Genomic DNA, 18050 nt, shown 5'->3' with positions numbered 1-18050 from the left:
CCATTTCTCTAGGAGGAGGCCATTGAGGTGTATCATGTGGGTCAGCTGGATGGAGGTTGCAGCAACCGTCTTCTAGTTTGCCCGGGAATGGAAGTTTGATGGAACTTATGCATCTGCTAGGAGGGAAAGCCAACGGGAACTAGAAAGAGTTGCTCACTCAGTTTGGAGGTGAGCTTGGTCAGCTGCAGACTGCCCTGCTGGTACAGAAATCCTGGCTTGGGTTTCACCCTTCTCTTCACAATGGAGCCCTTGACAGTTTATGTAAATGCAGGAAGATTGGCAATGGACGACTGACTGCTACATACTCAGAACTGTCCAGAAAATGGGAAGCCTGGTAAATGTTTGTCGTCTTGCTTGCAAAGTGGCATTTGTGTGTGTGAGTACAGCATACAAACTTTTCTAAAACTCTTTAATGTGTACCTCAGCCTTGTTTGAAGAGAAAATCCTTCTTTCTTCCTTTTTCTTCAGCACCTAAGCTCCCGACCTTCCTTAGAAACAACAATGCAACTTAGTTGCTGCTGCTGTTGCTTCTGTTGTTGCTGGGGGGGGGGGGGGGGCATGTTACCTTTTGTACCTTTTGAGGAACCAGGGCCTCACACGTTAGACAAACACTGAGCTCCACCCCCAGCATTCCAAACACTGTTTGCTTTTCCATGTGGGGTCCTAGATGTGCTCATCCTTCTGCCTCGGCCTCCCAAGTGATGAATGCCAAGGAGCTCTGAATTCTGGGATTAGAAGCGCAGTCCATTCTTTGTTTGTTTGTTAAGATAGGGTCTCAAAACTGTAGTTTAGCTGGAAACTTATTGTATTGTCCACGATGGCCTCAAACTCACAGAAAACCTCCTACCTCAGCCCCCTCAGGATGACAGGTCTGAGCTACGATGACTTTGTTGTTCATCTGTGTTTGTTTTTTGAGATAGGATCTGGAATGGCCTACCTTCGCCTTGAGTCCACTATGGTTGAGGATGACCTTGAACTCATCTTACTGCCTCTAAGCTTACAGGCATGTATCGCCCTACCCAGCTAATTTCTTCTTAAAATGAAGGCTAGGAATCTAGTGAGGCAGTCCGTGATTAAACCACTTCCTGCAGACACAAGAGGATGAAAGTTCAGATAGGCGCACCCACACAAATACCTGGTGTGCGTGGTAGCGTGTCTATAATTCCTCTCTCTCAAGGCTGCCCTTTCCCAAAGCAAACTAGCTATTGAGACTAGCTTTACCAGAGAGCTCTGGGTTTGACTGAGAGACCCTACTTCAATGAGTATGGTGGAGTGATCAAGGAAGATTTCTGAAAATACCCACAGGTCCCCACACGCATGCTTGCAGATGTGCATACGTGCCTGCACACATGGGCACTAACGCACGTGTAACACGCACAAACACATAAACATACCCCCACATGTACTATGCATGTTAAAGAACAAAAACAACAACAAAAGCAGTCTACGGGGTAACTGACTCAAAGCACAATAGTTCCCTGTGGAAGGCTCTTTGGAACCTCAAGCCCTGCGGCTCCCGCCGGTTATACTGACCTCCTGTGGGCTATTCAAAACAACATCAAAGACAGGCCATCAGGCACGCAGCTGCTCAGGGAGGTCACCGTGACCTCAGACAGGTGAGTCAGGGCATCCCCAAAGACAGCCTGCAGACAGCGCGTGCCTAGCTTTTCATAAAGACTTCACTTAGCACGCTGCAGTTTGCTACTACCTGGACTCCAGAGCAGCCGCTAATGGAGAAATCAGTGCCCCCCCCCCCCCGCATCTGTAAACCGCAGGTGGGAGGCAGTTGTGGGAGGTCTCTGTGATTCACTCTCTCTCACCCACATCAGACCCATCCGCACGAGCTGCATCTCTGGCCCAAGTCACCATCTGCTTGGGCCTGACACTCCCACCCGATCGAATTGCTTCACCCCCATGACTCTAGCTAGGATTCCTTCTCGAGAAAGTGGTTACAGACTGAATGCACGCTTTCGACATCAAGTTGAAACAGCAAGTGAATCTTGCCGTCTCAGTCACTGTGCTACTGCTGTGAAGAGTCACCGTGACCAAGGAGACTTTTATAAAAGGAAGCATTTAGCTGTGGGGGTTGCTTACAGTTTCAGAGAATTAGTCCATCATCAGTTATCATCATGGGGGAAGCAGAAAGGCACAGGCACTGGAGAACAGTGGCTGAGAGCTTTACATCCTGACCCCCAGGCAGTAGGTAGGCAGAGAGAGAGAGAGAGAGAGAGAGAGAGAGAGAGAGAGAGAGAGAGAGAGAGAGAGAGAGAAACTGGGGCTGAAGTAGGCTTTTGAAACCTCAAAGCCCACCCCAGCAACACCCCTCCCCCATAGGCAACACCTCCTAACCCTTCCCAAACAGTATCAACTGGGGACTAAGTATGCAAATTAAGTATGACCCCCGTAGAGGCCATTCTCATTTAAAGCACCCCACCTGCCTTCATGAAAACCATCCAAGCCTTTGCATCTCCCTATGCACACAAAAGATGTTCTACTGTGGTTGTGGAGAACCTGTGTGAACTGCCTATTGTCTTCTGAGGCCACCTCTGCTCTGCTCGGTTCCGCTCAGCAGCAAGCCAGGTCCCCAGTGCTCAGCTACAAATTTTACATAAGTAAATAATTTTTTAAAATATACAAGACTGGCCTTGAGCTGAGAGATCTGCCTTTGCCTCTCTGCCTCTGCAGTGCTGGGATTAAAGGCATTCACCAACGTGCACACCCCAGCCTTCTTATCTGTTCTCTGTGGGTCTTGTCACCACTCCAGCTGTCATGGCGCCAGCTACACAGGTCTGAGTTCTGTCTCCTGTATATCACTGTATATCTTCAGACCTGGCTTACTACTTATCATTATGTCAGTCAACTTTCTGTGACAAAATGCATGGATGGGTCAACTTATAAGTGCATTATACATTTATTTTTAAAATAATATAATTATGTATATTGTGTGTGTGTGTGTGTGTGTGTGTAAATGTATGACACATGAGTGTGGAGGCCAGAGGAGGACATTGGACTTCTCGGAAACTAGAGTTACAGGTAGTTGTGAGCTGTCTGAAATGGGTACAGGGAATGGAACTCCTGTCTGCCGTTTTCTGGAAGAGCAACAAGTGCTCTTAACCCTTAAGCCTTTTCTCTAACCCGTGACCCCTATTCCCACACCTGTTGTCCCCTGCCTTATTATACATTCACAAGGAGAAAGGGGTATTTTACTTTCACATTGTAAGTAGTTGGCTCCGTTGATTTTTTTTTTTTTTTTTTTTTGGTAAGTGATGACATAGTACAAAGCCTTGTGGCTCACCTTATAGTGGTCAGAAAGCAAAGACAGGAGGTGAAAGAAACTGTATTCTCTTCAAGAGTGTGCCCTCTGTGACTTAACTTCCTGCCATTAAGACCCACATCTTTGCACCACATTTCACTAGCGCAAGGTGGAGATCAAGCCTTCAAGTCTCCACAGCACCTAAGCCATACCCCCGCCCCCCCCCCCGAACTTTAGCTGCAAGGGAGCCGAAGAGGGCTAACTCTTCCAACCTCTAGATATGCTGGAATACAGCAGAGTGGCTTCAAAGTGATGAGGTATGGATCATTATGGCCCCGGAGTCCATTTACTGAAGCAAAACTTTTCCAGTGAAATACAATACACTAAAAATGGGGCGTACCGTATACCCTACTGTACTGTAAAGGGTAAGAGTTGTGTCAGGAAGCATCTTTCCAAATCAGCAAACAAAACTATTCATCAGAATTCCCAGGGCATTGAGTTTCTTAAAAGCTCTGCAGTCGTCTGAAGAAATGGCTCAGCAGTACAGAGGATGCGCAGTTGCTCCATCCATGTTCAGTGTCCACAGGAGCTGCTTACTGCTGCCCGTAACGCCACCTCCAGGGATCTGGTGCCCCCTTGTGGCTTTCTGCTGTACCTCTAATCACATGCACATAGCCACACGAGACATATAACTTAAAAAAAAGAAAGAAAGAAAGGAAGAAAGGAAGGAAGGAAGGAAGGAAGGAAGGAAGGAAGGAAGGAAGGAAGGAAGGAAAGAAAGAAAGAAAGAAAGAAAGAAAGAAAGAAAGAAAGAAAGAAAGAAAGAAAGAAAGGGAGAAAGAAAGAAAGAAAGGAAGGAAGGAAGAAGGAAGGGAGAGAGAGAGAGAGAAAGAAAGAAAGAAAGAAAGAAAGAAAGAAAAAAAGAAAGAAAGAAAGAAAGGAAGGAAGAAAGAAAGAAAGAAAAAAAGAAAGAAAGAAAGGAAGGAAGAAAGAAAGAAAGAAAAAAAGAAAGAAAGAAAGAAAGAAAGGAAGAAAGAAAAAAAGAAAGAAAGAAAGAAAAAAAGAAAGAAAGAAAGAAAGGAAGAAAGAAAAAAAGAAAGAAAGAAAGAAAAAAGAAAAAAAGAAAGAAAGAAAGGAAGAAAGAAAAAAAGAAAGAAAGAAAGAAAGAAAAAAAGAAAGAAAGAAAAAAAGAAAGGAAGGAAGGAAGGAAGGAAGGAAGGAAGGAAGGAAGGAAGGAAGCCAACCAGGTGTAGTGACATGCTCATAGTTCCAGCACTTGGAAGGCAGAGAGAGGCAGGAGGAATTCTGTGAGTTTGAGACCAGCTGGTGTACACAGCAAACAAGTCCCAGGCTAGGCAAGGTGGCACAGTGAGACTCTTTCCCAAAACGATCAATTAAGACACTGGAAAGTCAGCTCCTTGGTGAAGAGCATCAGTTACCTACATGGGGGCTAACAGCTACCTGAAACTCAATCGCAGGGGGATCCATGGCCCTCTGCTGACCTCCACAGGCGGTGCACACATGTGGTACACAGACATAAAAAATAAAATGTTTACATTTTTTTTAAAGATTCATTCATTTATTATATATAAGTACACTGTAGCTGTCTTCAGACGCACCAGAAAAGGGCATCAGATCCCATTACAGATGGTTGTGAGCCACCATGTGGTTGCTGGGAATTGAACTCAGGACCTCTGGAACAGCAGTCGGGTGCTCTTAACCGCTGAGCCATCTCTCCAGCCCCACATATTTTTAAAGATTAAATTGCAGGGGCTGGAGAGGCACCTCGGTGGACAAGAACACTGGCTGCTCTTTTTGGTTCCCAGAACCCACATGGCAGTTTATGACTGTAACTCCAATTCCAGGGGAATCTGACGCCTTCTGTCGGTCTCTTTCGGGCACTCCTTGCACACAGTACACAGATGTATATCTAGACAAAATACCCATAAAATAAAAATAAGTAGCATGGGGCTGGAGAGATGGCTCAGTGGTTAGGAGCACTGACTGCTTATCCAGAGGTCCTGAGTTCAATTCCCAGCAACCACATGGTGGCTCACAACCATCTGTAAAGAGATCTGATGAGATCTGTAGTGAGACACCCTCTTCTGGTGTGTCTGAAGACAGCTACAGTGTACTTATATATAGTAAATAAATAAATCTCTTTTTTAAAAAAGTAACAACTTTGTTTCTTTCTTTTGTTTTTTTCTAGACAGGGTCTCTCTGTGTGTAGCTTTGGCTGTCCTGGAAGTGTACCACCACCATCCAGCAGTAAATAAGATCTTAACAAATGCTATTTTGTTGTTGTTGTTAATTGCCGGACATGGTAGCAAAAATCTTTAATGCCACACGTGAAAGATGAATCCCCCTGGGATTGCAGTGGATTTCTGTAAGTTCAATGCCAGCCTGGTCTACATAATGTGTTCCAGAACAGTCAGGGCTAAGTAGAGAAAGATCTGTTTCAAAAAATTTACATAAACAAATAATTTTTTAAAATATTTAAAATATTTTTTTTCTTCAGACAGGGTCTCATTTTGTACCCTTGGCTAGATTAAAGCTTGACAGACACACACACACACACACACACACACACACACACACACACACACAGAGTATACAAGACTGGCCTGGAACTCAGAGATCCACTTGCCTCTGCCTCCCAAGTGCTGATGAAAGGCATGTGCCATCGTGTCTGGCCTTAAAGACGAACCTATGGTGCCCACTTTGGGGGAGGGCTGAAGCAGAAGGATTACAAGATCGATGCCTGGCTAGCCTATAAATGAGTTGAAGGCAGCCTGAAATTCTATCTCAAAATGGCTGAGTAATCTTGAGGACTGGAGATGTGCTCAGTCTCGGAATGCTGGTTTAACACGCTCAAGGACCTTGGGCTCTATCCCTAGTACTACCAAAAGTTTCCCAGTAAAGCCAGGCATGGGGACACACGTCTCTGACCTCAGCACATGGGAAGGTAAAGACAGGAGTCACAATTTGAGCTAGCCTCAGTTACATATTGAGCTTATGACCAACCTGGGCTACCAAAGACACTGCCTTAGGGGAGAAAAGTTCCTGAATTGATTCTAAAGTCTGACTTAAACAAAAAACGTCAGGAGGGCAGTTTTTGGCCTTCAGCTACTAATGCTTCAGTGCCCACTGATCTCAGATGGCATCTGGCTGCCCGCAGGCGCACATCTCAACGCCAATGGCAGCCTTGTCCTAGGGCCTGTCTGTATCATTCTCAAGCCCAAGTCAGACCTTCACTTTCTCTCTTCCGGTTTCAAAGTCCACACTTCCTCTGAGGTATCTGGCTAACTTCCCCTTTGCCTCCCACTAACTGATAAGCCCTTTCTTTCTCAGTGCAACTGGAGGGTTGGTTGAAGCAGCCTCAAGGAGAGAGGTTACAGAGTCCGGAGCCCCACACCAATGCCACCCTAGGGTCAGAGCAGCTAACTTGAAAAGAATTGATATCTCAGCGTCCTCACGCACCAGGGGCACCTGAGCCTCTGGAAAATTCTCCTTGGGAAAGGGGAACAAGACAGTCATCCTGACAGTGTCTGCAAACACAGAGATAAGGGTTGTTTGCCGAGCAGTCGGTGAGGATGATTTCTGAAGCAAGCTCATGGAGAGGGCAGGATAACCCTAAGCCTGTCTACCCTTCTGAAGTACTTTGATCACCTCCGCTAAGGCTTGAGACACCCAGGAGCAAAGCCTCCTCTCTTAGACCCTAAGACGCACCGCCGCTGCCCAGAGTTGTACACACAGTTGTGGGGCAACAGGAAGAACAGTGCTCAGCAGACCAGAGCTGCTCCTCCTCAGCCTCTCCTCACTGGTGTCCACTTCGCAGTCCTTTGGGGCATGGGGAAAGAAGGGGTGAGCGTCTTGGTTTCTGAGACAGAGTCTCATGCAGCCCAGCCTAATCTCAAATTCTCTATGTAGGCTGGGCAGATGTCACACCCCTTTAATTCCAGGATTTGGGAGGCAGGCAGATCTCTGTGAGTTCAAAGCCAGACTGATCTACAGAGTGAGCTTCTCAATGGCGTGGATTACATAGAAAGACTTTCATTGTCGGTAGATTTCAAGTTGTCTGTCATTGGACATATAAAGAGAATGCAAGGGGTTGGGGATTTAGTTCAGTGGTAGAGCTCTTGCCTAGAAAGTGCAAGGCCCTGGGTTCGGTTCCCAGCTCTGAAAAAAAAAAAAGAGAGAGAGAATGCAAGGGTCTCCAACCTTCCCTCTAGCCGACTGTAAAAAACGCAGAGCAGGAGAGACTTACACAAAGGCTTGCGACTGTGGGAAGCCTATCAAAGCCCGCTTTGTCCTGAAGCCACCTGAAACAATAACAGATCTGTACTTAGGACAGCCTGACCCGAGAGACAGAGCGTTGCAGACGGGCTTAGTGAAGGGGTAGAGTATATTAACAATGTAAAATTCAGTCCTCGAGTCGAAGCCAAAGGAAGACAGAGACCAGAGTCAGGGACTTCCACAGGTCACTTGCCTGAGAACTTAGCTTCTTGCGTACACAGGCTCCCAGATGCTCCCCCTCAAGTAGCTCAGCCAGACCTTGTAGCCAAGGATGACCTTGAACTCTTGAACCTCCCACTCTGTTCCCAAGTGCCAGGATCACAGATGGCTACCAGCACACTCGGTACTGTGGAGCAAGCCCAGGGCTCTGTGCATGCTAGACAAGCAGTCTGTCAACCGAGCTACATCACCCACCAAGCTGACCCTTCTCATGTTCAATTTCCATCTGAAGCCCTGAAGGCCAAACACTGGGTGCACGTGTGTGACAACCGTCTAAGCAACTGGACAGCACCCACCTCAGAGTCAGAGCTGGGAGAGCATTAGCTCACTTCCTTCTTTGACATAGGTAAATGGACCCCAGTGACCTAGTGGCCTCCTTAGGTGAGATCACTCAGACAGTGCCTGATGGAGGCGACCAATCAGCATCTAGTTTCCTGCTCCCAGGTCACCCCACTGCCTCTTCCTGCCTAAGCCACTCCCAGAACCATCTCACGGGAACTCAATGACTGAGGCATACTTATTAACAGACCCACTGGTCTGTGAGCCTGACCATCGGCCTGTGGGATGAGTGGGCCCCCACATGTGGTCACCCAGGAACGCTATGCCAGAGGGCTGGGATAGCAGATGTTATAACAAATAAAGCTGTTGGGGATTTAGCTCAGTGGTAGAGCGCTTGCCTAGCAAGTGCAAGGCCCTGGGTTCGGTCCCCAGCTCCGAAAAAAAAAAAAAAAAAAGAAAGAAAAAAAAAAAGAGAGAGAGAGAGATAAAGCTATTGCATCCCCTCAGACCACACAGCTCCTGCAGGATTAAATGAGGGATGGTCACAGTTGTTCTTCCTCTTCCTCTCCTCCTCCTCTTTCCCCTTCTCCTCTTTCTCATCCTCTTCCTCCTCCTCCCCCTTCTTCTTCTCCTCCTCCTTCCCCTCCCCCTCTTCCTGAACACCTCTTTTTTGAGACAAAGTCTCTCTGGAGCCCTGGATGTCTATGAACTCACTGTGTAGACCAGGCTGGCCTTGAACTCACAGAGCTCTGCCTGCCCTTTGCCTCCCTGCATGCACCACCACTAGAACAGTTCTAATCTGTAAGAGGACTTGCTTGCCTGTATGAGTTTCGTGCAGGAGCCCACAGAGGTCAGGAGAGGGCATTAGGTTCCCCTTGGAATTCAGTGTAGGTGCTAGGAGCTGGACTAAGTCCTCTTCGAGAGGAATAAAGGCTCTTAATGACCCAGCCATTCTCCAGCCCTTAACTAATTGTGGGGTGTGTGTGTGTGTGTGTGTGTGTGTGTGTGTGTGTGTGCGCGCGCGCATGTGTTATATGCGTGGCATGAGTATGGAGATTAGACAGTTTTCCAAAGTCATTTTCTCTTCCCACCTATTTGCATGGGTTCTGGAGATCAAACTCAAGCCACCAGACTTATATGGTAAAGACCTTTACCCACAGAGCTATGTACACAGCCCTGGGTTTTGTTTTTATTTAATTGTTGTTTTGTTTTGGCAGAATCTCATGCTGTAGCTGAGGCTGGCCTCCAATCTCACTGATTAGCCCTCACTGGCCTCGAACTCCTCAGCAATCCCCCCAGCCGCCGTCTCTTATGTGCTGGATATTACAGGTATGAGCTGCTGTGTCCAGCCTTCCTGTCTTGGTTTTGTGGTGCTGGGGAATCCAACCCCAGCCACAGGCACAGAGGGGAAGTGTCTTACCAGTGAGCTCCCTCCCCAGCCCATCTTTACTGCGGAAACTCTGACCTACTATTTGTTGCCCCTTCTGATGATGAAACCGGGCAGGAACACTTAACATCCTATTGCTAGAAGACAGTAGGCCTGAAAGGAACCTCAGAAATTTAGCTGAGAGTCCAGGCTTTAGACTAAGCCATATCCATACCTATGAGGCTCAGATATTTTTCACCTTTTCTCTCCCTCCCTCTATTCTCCTTCTCTGTGGTGCTGAGGTTGGAACCCCAGAACCCAGTGCTTTTTGCACGTGGAACAACACTCTGAATCCTGGAAGATCCAGACATTAAGGTGTCAAGTTCTTGCCGAAGTGCCACCTCAGCCTCCCTCCACAGCAGCTTCCAGACGCAACCGTGACGTTCATGACTTCCTCCCTGTGCCTAACTGACACGTTTCCTGTCCCCCTTTTTGTTCTCTCAAATCTCATATTTCCTAACTTCTCCCACTCAAGCCAATCTCAAAGCCAGTTCCTATAGGTCTGCTTCTTGGTCAGCCCTGGGACCAAAAGTCTTCCCTCACTACACCCTCAGTCACCCTGGAGACCAGTCAGGAGACAAGATGCCTAGTGGAGACTGACATCTTGCTTCCTCTGACTGTCAGGTACTGCCTGAGCCTCAGAGTGCATGAGGCCTGTGACCCTGCACTACTCCCTCTCCCCATATTATAAAATGTCATGGGGTTGGGGATTTAGCTCAGTGGTAGAGCGCTTGCCTAGGAAGCGCAAGGCCCTGGGTTCAGTCCCCAGTTCCGAAAAAAAGAACCAAAAAAAAAAAAAAAGTCATACCACTGGGGTCTGCATCAGAAAGGTGAGAGGTCCCTTATGATCACCAGGACACCAAACCACCAAACGCAGTGAGAGGCTGTCTTCTCCCACCACAGCTGGCCAGTTCACACCTCTCTCCATCCATAATCTAGTTTCTTTAACAGGGCAGGGAGAGGGTGGAGGGAGCCTTTTATCCTCAAAAAACAAAAACTCAGAACTGGCTCTCTGTTAAGGCTTCTATTTGATTTTTTAAATATTAATTAATTAATTAATTAACTATATGAGTACATTATCACTGTCTTCAGACACACCAGAAGAGGGCATCTGATCCCATTACAGATGGTTCTGAGCCACCATGTGGTAGCTGGGAATTGAACTCAGGACCTCTGGAAGAGCAGTCAGTGCTCTTAACCCCTGAGCCATCTCTCCAGCACTTGATATATATTTTTTTAACAATAGAGTTAGTGTTAAAGAGAGTAGAGAAAGACAGAAGAGTGTTGCTAGGTTGTTTGGTTGTCTGGTTGTTTGCTTTAAGACAAGGTCTCACGTAATCAAGGCTGGCTTCAAACTCAATGAAATCCTGCTTTGGCCACCCAAGGGTCAGAATTGTAGGATTGCACTACCATGCACATGGTATTGATTTCATGAGACACGTTCTTACCATGTAATCAGGTTGGCCTTAAGTTCATAGATTTGAACAGCTTCAGCCTCCTGAGTGTTGGGATTACAGACATGTCTTACCACACACCCTAATTTGGGTTCAGAGTCCTCCTTTTCCTCCTCTTCCTCCTCCTCCTCCTCCTCCTCCTCCCCCTCCTCCCCCTCTTCCTCCTCTTCCTCCTCTTCCTCCTCCTCCTCCTCTCCCTCTTCCTCCTCCTCTCCCTCCTCCTCCTTCTCTTCCTTTGATGGGGTCTCAGGTAGGCCTTGAACTTGCTTTGTAGGCAAGGGTAATCTCGTATGATGCCTCCACCTCCCCAGTGCTGGGATTATAGGTGTGTGCCACCATACGAGGTTTATTCAGTGCTGGAGATGAGACCTGGAGCCTACTGTATGCTCTACATGAACCCTGCCAGCAAAGTCAGATTCATCGCCCCGAGTCAACCTCTGACCTTCCGCTCTTGGCACTTGCTGGGTAACATAGGAAGTGAGCTCCTGGGAGGGCACCCTGTGTTATCTGTTTACCTAGTATCTGGAAGGTACTTTGAAACGTTTCAAAGAGGAGTGGATGACTTGGCCTGCCGTCACTCAACTTTGCCCTACTGAAATTCTGGAGATGTGACTGAGTGCTTCCTGCAGGTGAAGCACCTAAGGTTGACATCTGAGGTCCCAACAAATCCACTGTCCATCACAGGGCTATCTACCTGGCACTGTAGCCAGGCAGGTTGACCTGTGTAGACAGTACCACCAGGCTCCTGGCTCCCGAGCTGCCAATGCTATGAGAGCAGAAAGAAAGGAAAATGGGGGTCTCACGGCATCCTCGCTGCAGCCCAGCTTCAGCCTGCATCCTCCACAAGGTCAGGACTACAGTCAGACAGCCACTCTGCCCCTGAGCATCTTGGGCCTAAGAATACACAGCATTCTCACTAACCACTGGGCTTTCCCGGTATCCTACCCACTCTTCCAGAGAAGGCTGTCTACTGAGCTTCTCTTCTGAGACATATTTCTTCCAAGCCCCCCAATGGTGCTGGTCCCAGATCTTTTGTGTGATTGTCAAGACATAAAAAGAGGGCTAGGGATATGGCTCAACAGGTAACAGATGGCTCTTACCACACAAGCTTGAAGACCTGAGCTAGATACCTGGAACCCACAGGAGCAGAAGAACCCACCCCACAGTGGCCCTCTGACCTTCATATGGGCTCACACTCATGAACGCACAATAATAATAAGTAATTAATTATTAAAGACATAGAACTCTGTTAAAGGATGGGCTTAGCAACCATCCCTTTCTGACCTTTGGCTCCCTAAGAAAACCTCCCGCACCTGCCGATTGAAGAAGCCTCCTCCACCTGATTGCACTTGGTCTGGGGTGGAAAACAGAAAAGATGATTTTGTCGGTGTGCTGGGATCAAAGACCTGTGCAGCCACCACCCCGCTTTTCATACTATTTTTAATTATACTCTGAATAGTCAATATGTTCAAAAGGTTCAAAATTTTAAAAATATATAGATATATGACAGGCAGACAGGCAGACAGATGTGTACACGTATGCTTTTCCTACCTGTGCCCAGGGTCGGGATGGGCTAGACTGGTTCCTTTCATAACTGACCGTGTCACCTGCAGGCAGTTTCAGGACATGGCTAATCAGGACACCTACACAAATCACACCACGGGCCCCAGCAATTCCTACTCGCTGCTGTGTTACTGCTAAGGGTTTACAACTCAGCAGCAGTAAGAGAGCTCGGTAGGTAAAGATGCTTGCAGCCAAACTTGATACCTGATAACCTGAGTTCCCCCAGGATCCACATGGTAGAAAGGAAGAACTGATTCCTGAAGTGACGTCTACATGTGTGCCATGGTGTGTGTGTACAGTCTCTGTCTCTCGCTGTCTCTCTGTCTCTCTCTGTCTCTCTCTGTCTCTCTCTGTCTCTCTCTCTCTCTCTCTCTCACACACACACACACACACACACACACAAAGTAAGTAGATAAGTAAATAATAAATAAATAAATAAGTTCACAACTTAATAGGCAAGGTAGTTCCGCCTCAGACTCAGAGCCCACCAGAGTCTATACCTTGGCTCAAATCAGAGCCACTGGAGGTCAAGACCACACGACCTCCAAGCAGTTTCTCTCAAACCAGGACCTTCAGAAGGAACCACGGAATCGGAAAACCATAGTCCCCTCACAGCTCGGCAGTGCTTCTTCAGATTAAAACAAGGAACAAAAGCAGAGCCTAACGTGGTTGGCAAACATAGTCTTTATCGTCTAACAATGTACAAAATAAGTTAATTCTGGTTTTTAAAAGAATAAATAAATAAACCACTTGCTGAGACAAGGTGCTTGCCTGCAGTCCCGGCACTCAGGAAATGGGGATTAGGAGTTCAAGGCCAGCTTCCGACGTGAATCCAGGGCGAGGCCAGCTTGAGCTGTACGCTATCCCCTCTTTAAGGTTTTGAACTCCTGAGCATCCTGCATCCACCTCCCAAGTGCTAGCATGAGAATGTGCAGCCACAGAAAGAGTCAGGCGTGGTGGCACGTACCTTTAATCCCAGCATTTGGGGGACAGAAGCAGGTAGAGGGACCTCTGTTGAGGTTGAGGCCAGCCTGATCTACATAAGGAGTCCCTGTCTCAACTCACAAAAAAAAAAAAAAAAAAAAAACCTAATTGAACAACCTAATTATTCCAGACCTTAATTAGTAAGGCCATCCCCTAAACACCAGGATGACTAACAGACATCTTTGCCTTCTTTCAATTTGCTCAACAGAGACTGCAAGGTCATAAATATGAGAGGAAGAGAGGGAGGGAAAGGGAGGGGGAGGGAGAGGGAGAGAGAGAGAGAGGAAGAGAGGGGGAGGGAGAGGAAGAGGAAAAGAGGGAGAGGGGGAGGGAAAGATAGATGGATGAGGGAGGGGAGCAGGGGAGGGGCAGACAGAGGGGAGGGAAGAGGGAGAGGTAGGTGGAAGGGGGAGGGGGAGAGGGGAAGAGGGAGGGAGAGGTAGGTGGAGAGAGGAGGGGGGAGGGCAGAGGAACCGGGAGGGAAAAGAGCGGGAGACTCAGTGATCAATGGATCAATGACTCCTCACGGTTAATGAGGTGAGATGAAGACTCTGACATGACACCCTCAAGAAAGAGAGTCCAGGGACAAAGTGACCACGGTATCCATGGGTCAACAGAGACCCTGAGGACTGTGGCTGTGGGCTTAACCATCACCAGCGGAGAAAAGTTATCAGCCCAGCTCAGCCCTGCTCTTTGATCGCTGCCCTCCCCCCATTTCCATATCTCCAGCAGCATAGGGGTGTCAGCCAGTCCTCTTCACAGCCCGGAGCTGGGACTGGTACCTTAGCACTCTGTGCTTGTGCGGGACAAAGGCCACTAGAGCCTCCCAGCAACCACAGAAATAACCTGCCCATTCACCTGAATTATGAAAGAAGAAAAGCTTGACAAGAAAAGTGGGTGGAAGCAGCAGGGAGAGCTTCGCCAGAGTCCCAGCACCTGGAGAATCATGCTTCCTTTCAGTCCACCCACAAGTCCGTAGGCCCCGAGGGAGAGAGCCTTAGGCAGTTTTTGTTTGTCATGAGCAAGGTCTCAAGTAGTCCAAAGAGCCTCCCACTCGCTTTGTAGTTTAGGAAGGCCTTAAACTTCTGATCTTCCCGCCTCCATCCCTCCCCCACCTGCCGAAGCTCTGGGGTTACAGGCACACGCCATTCACCGAGCCCTGCTGAGCCTTGGGTCTTGGATGACGTACCTCTTAATACAAACAAAAATACTGAGGTCGCATAGTCCAGGTTTGAAAGTTCCCCCGGCCACTCTCCACTTCTGCCGCTCCCACTCGTTCCAAGGCTTTGGCCTGAGCATTACTGAGCCCAGATTTAAGCAGTGACTTGGAGAGTCACCCGGGTCCTCCATAACCCTGACTATAAAATGGGGCCAAATACTCTGGCGACCCACGCAGGGAGCCATGGGAATCTACTGGCCTGCAGGGCCGAATGCCAAGGTGAATGAGCTTAGATGCAGCAGTGGCAGTTGGCAGACCTTGCCAAGCCTAGACGGGCACTGCGTGTAGTCGTGCCAGGCCCACCTCAGAGGAGCATCAGTTTGCTTCTTCCGAATATGCTCTGCCGGTCCTCCTCACAGCCGGCTCTCTTCCTGTGCCCATTTTGCTGAGCAGGAAACTGAAAAGTGCGGGGTAAAAATGACTTCCCCAGGGTGACAATGCGGAGGCAGGGCTAGCATAAGATCTGCCTGGCATGCGTGACACGGCCTCCTCCCCTCTGCAGTCTCCATCCTGGCCGCCTCAGGCTGCCGAGGTCCGGCCATCAGAATGGCACAAGTTTCCGCAGAAAGAAACCCCAAGATCCTGATCTCGGCGTTGCGTCTGCATCCCGGGGCTGGGACGCTATAGGATCCAGGCGTTCGCTAGAAGTACGGCGACTGGCGCTGCGCTCTCTGCCTCCCAGCCCAGCCCGGGTTCCCGCACCCACGTGGTGTAGCCACGGACGATACTAGGCTACCGGGTACCGTGCAAAGGCTGGAGGGCAGAGCGGAGGGGCGTAACGCGCGGCAGGATGGCCAGTGCTGGGCGGGAGGAGGCAAGGCGGAACCTCCCCGAGGGGACCAGGGTCTCCGCACAGGGAGAGACGCCGGGACACCCTACCTTTCCTGAAGGGCATCGCGCCGGGGACGCTGCGCGGGGGGCTGGCCCGCGACACCCGGGCAGGCGGACGTCCAAGTGGCAGCCCCGAGGCTCGGGGCGGCCTGCGGGCGATGGGGCCGGCGAGGGAGGGGAAAGGGACATATTTGGTCACAGCCTGGCACGTCACGGCGCGGAGGAGGCTCCGCCGCGGAGCAGGAAGCGCGGGAGTCGCGTCACCCGTGAGCTCTGCGCGCCTGCGGGCGGCAACCCAGAGGCCGGGGTGGGCGACCTGGTCCCGCCCTGAGCCGAGAGCCCTAGAGGTGCTGCCTGCCTGTGCAGAGGCCAAGCATGGAGGACAGCTACGTAGAACGAGATGGAAATGAGCTCATGCATCAGTTCCTTCAGGCTGTGTGGTGAAGGAAGGGACTTGGAGGAATCTTATCTTTTTTTGCCTTAATGATGTCGGGACGTTCAAATCGCTGCTTGACTTGTATAGCCACTAAAGAAAGGCTGAGAGAGCAGCCTAGTAAAACCGATGTTTGACAGTGTTTGGGAAAGCTAGTTCAGCACCTTTACTGCTCCAGTGTCCAGCCCCCAGCACCTACTCCCGGCACATCTGGTGGAAATGTTCGTCTGTAAGATCACAGGGATGAATGATTCCTTTCTCCAGAAACCGTTCCTCACCCACAGTTTGATAATCTGTCAAGAGAAAGTGTTGCTTAGGGAACGAGAAAGAGGAGGTAGGCACCTTTCTTCCGTACATTCTGCCTCTTTGAGACCGACAAGACAAATGCCTGGATGGTCGATTGACCCAAACACCCCAAAGCAGGTTCCTCGTTTAAGTTAATTAAGGCTTTTGCTAACTAACCAAGCCGGGGTAGGGTGACATCGGGCCTGTAATTAACCCCAGTACTTGACGTTGGAGGCAGGTCCACTGCCCCTTCTAGGCCAGCCTTGCTTAGTCAGCATACAGAAAGCTGGGGGTTGCTTGAGCCCAGGAGTTCAAGACCATCCTGTGAGACACCCCATTTCAGAAAGTTAATTTCTGTTCAATGGTGTGATATATATCCTTTCTCTTTCCTTATTTTTTCTTTCCCTCTGGTCCTCCCTCCCTCTCTCCTTTTCTTTTTCTGGTTGTGTTTCTTTGAGATAGTATTTCATGTATTCAGGCTGGCTTTGAATTCTCTAGTAGAACTGGCATTGAACTCTTGCTCCTTCTGCCTGTTACCCGCAAGAGCTAGGATCCCTGGGGTGCACCCCTTTGCCTTGCAGGAAAATGCTATTTTATGTTGCGCTTTGAAGAAATGAGGATTCACCTGAACTTCTAGTGTTTAAAACACCCATTCAAATGACAAGAGCCTGGCTTTCCAGGCAGCGAACAGTCCTGTCCAGGTGAGCTGGAAACTCCGCTAGGCTGGGTGGGGGATGGGAGTAGAGCGAGTGTGTGGGGGAGGGGCTGTCCTTTCTTCCTCTTTTTCTAATTACAATCGGGTGTCCCTAGTCTGCTATGTTTTATGGACTCTAGTCCAAACGCCATCCTTCATTTCGAAGTAAGACAATGCCACAGAGGAAGAACTGGCCTGAGGAGGCATCTCGCTGCCTTGTTAGCTGAGCAAATCAGAGTCAAATTCTTAATAACAATGTACCTTCGAAGTATTCTATACTCCGTTAGACAACAAACTCTTTTTACGAAAGCTGTGCACAGCTACAGGCTTTACTATCTGCTACCGTCATGTCCCCAAAATGTCCCTGCTGCCGTTTGAGCCTTTTTTTTTTTTTTTTTTGGAGCTGGGGACCGAACCCAGGGCCTTGCGCTTCCTAGGCAAGCGCTCTACCACTGAGCTAAATCCACAACCCCCGTGAGCCTTTAAAAAAAAAAATGTTTACTTACCTACTTCTTTACTTAGTGTGATTTGTGCCATGTATGTCTGTGCCCCATGTGTCTGCTTGCTGCCCTTGGAGACCAGAAGAGGGCATCAGATCCCCCAGACCTAGAGTTACTGTTCTGCCATGTGGGTGGGTGCTGGGAATCAACCCTGGTTCCACTAAAAGAAGAGCGATGCTCTTAAACACTGAGCCATCTCTCCAGCTCCCACTCTATGCTTGTGAGCATATTCCCCATTACCTTTAATTACACACGCGCCCCAAATACGCCCGCCCGCCACCTTTACTTCTTGAACAAGGGCCTTAAAACACTGAATTTTACTGGATATTAGAGCCAAATCATTTTAATTTTTAAAATTTAAATACAATTACATAATCCCCCCCCCCCTTTCTTTCTCCTCTCTCCAAGTCCTTCCATATAGCCAGTGTCTCTGTTTTGAAGAAATCAGGCTGTCCCCCTCCCGGAAGCTATCCACCAAGTTCAAATAACGTCTCAGCTAGGGGTGGGGCTTTGTGCTCACCTCTGCTCCTCGCTGGATTTCGTTCAGACTGAACTCTTGCAGGCCTCGTGTGTGCTGTCTGTCTCTGTGAGTTCATATGTTTGTCAGTCCTGTT

The 18050-nt window shown here is 48.8% G+C and overlaps 1 protein-coding gene and 1 pseudogene across 4 annotated transcripts in view; one reads left to right on the top strand and one right to left on the bottom strand.

The window, feature by feature from the left end:
* Nucleotides 1-15684, bottom strand: part of Pfkfb3 (6-phosphofructo-2-kinase/fructose-2,6-biphosphatase 3) — an 81683-nt gene extending 65999 nt beyond the window's left edge. For all 3 annotated transcript variants that reach the window (NM_001439776.1, NM_001439781.1, NM_001439780.1), the window contains 1 exon segment: nt 15573-15684. In NM_001439776.1, the coding sequence (NP_001426705.1) occupies nt 15573-15588 (16 nt within the window). In that variant the 5' untranslated portion in view covers nt 15589-15684.
* On the top strand, nt 15280-17692 carry LOC148000270 (uncharacterized; annotated as a pseudogene). Its single transcript, XR_015641352.1, has one exon. The product of XR_015641352.1 is annotated as an uncharacterized LOC148000270 (transcript).
* Nucleotides 17693-18050: the final 358 nt, after the last annotated feature.

This window comes from Rattus norvegicus, chromosome 17 (assembly GCF_021556685.1).
Source record: "Rattus norvegicus strain SHRSP/BbbUtx chromosome 17, alternate assembly SHRSP_T2T, whole genome shotgun sequence".
NCBI lineage: Eukaryota > Metazoa > Chordata > Mammalia > Rodentia > Muridae > Rattus > Rattus norvegicus.
This window is presented reverse-complemented; position numbering and strand designations above follow the sequence as displayed.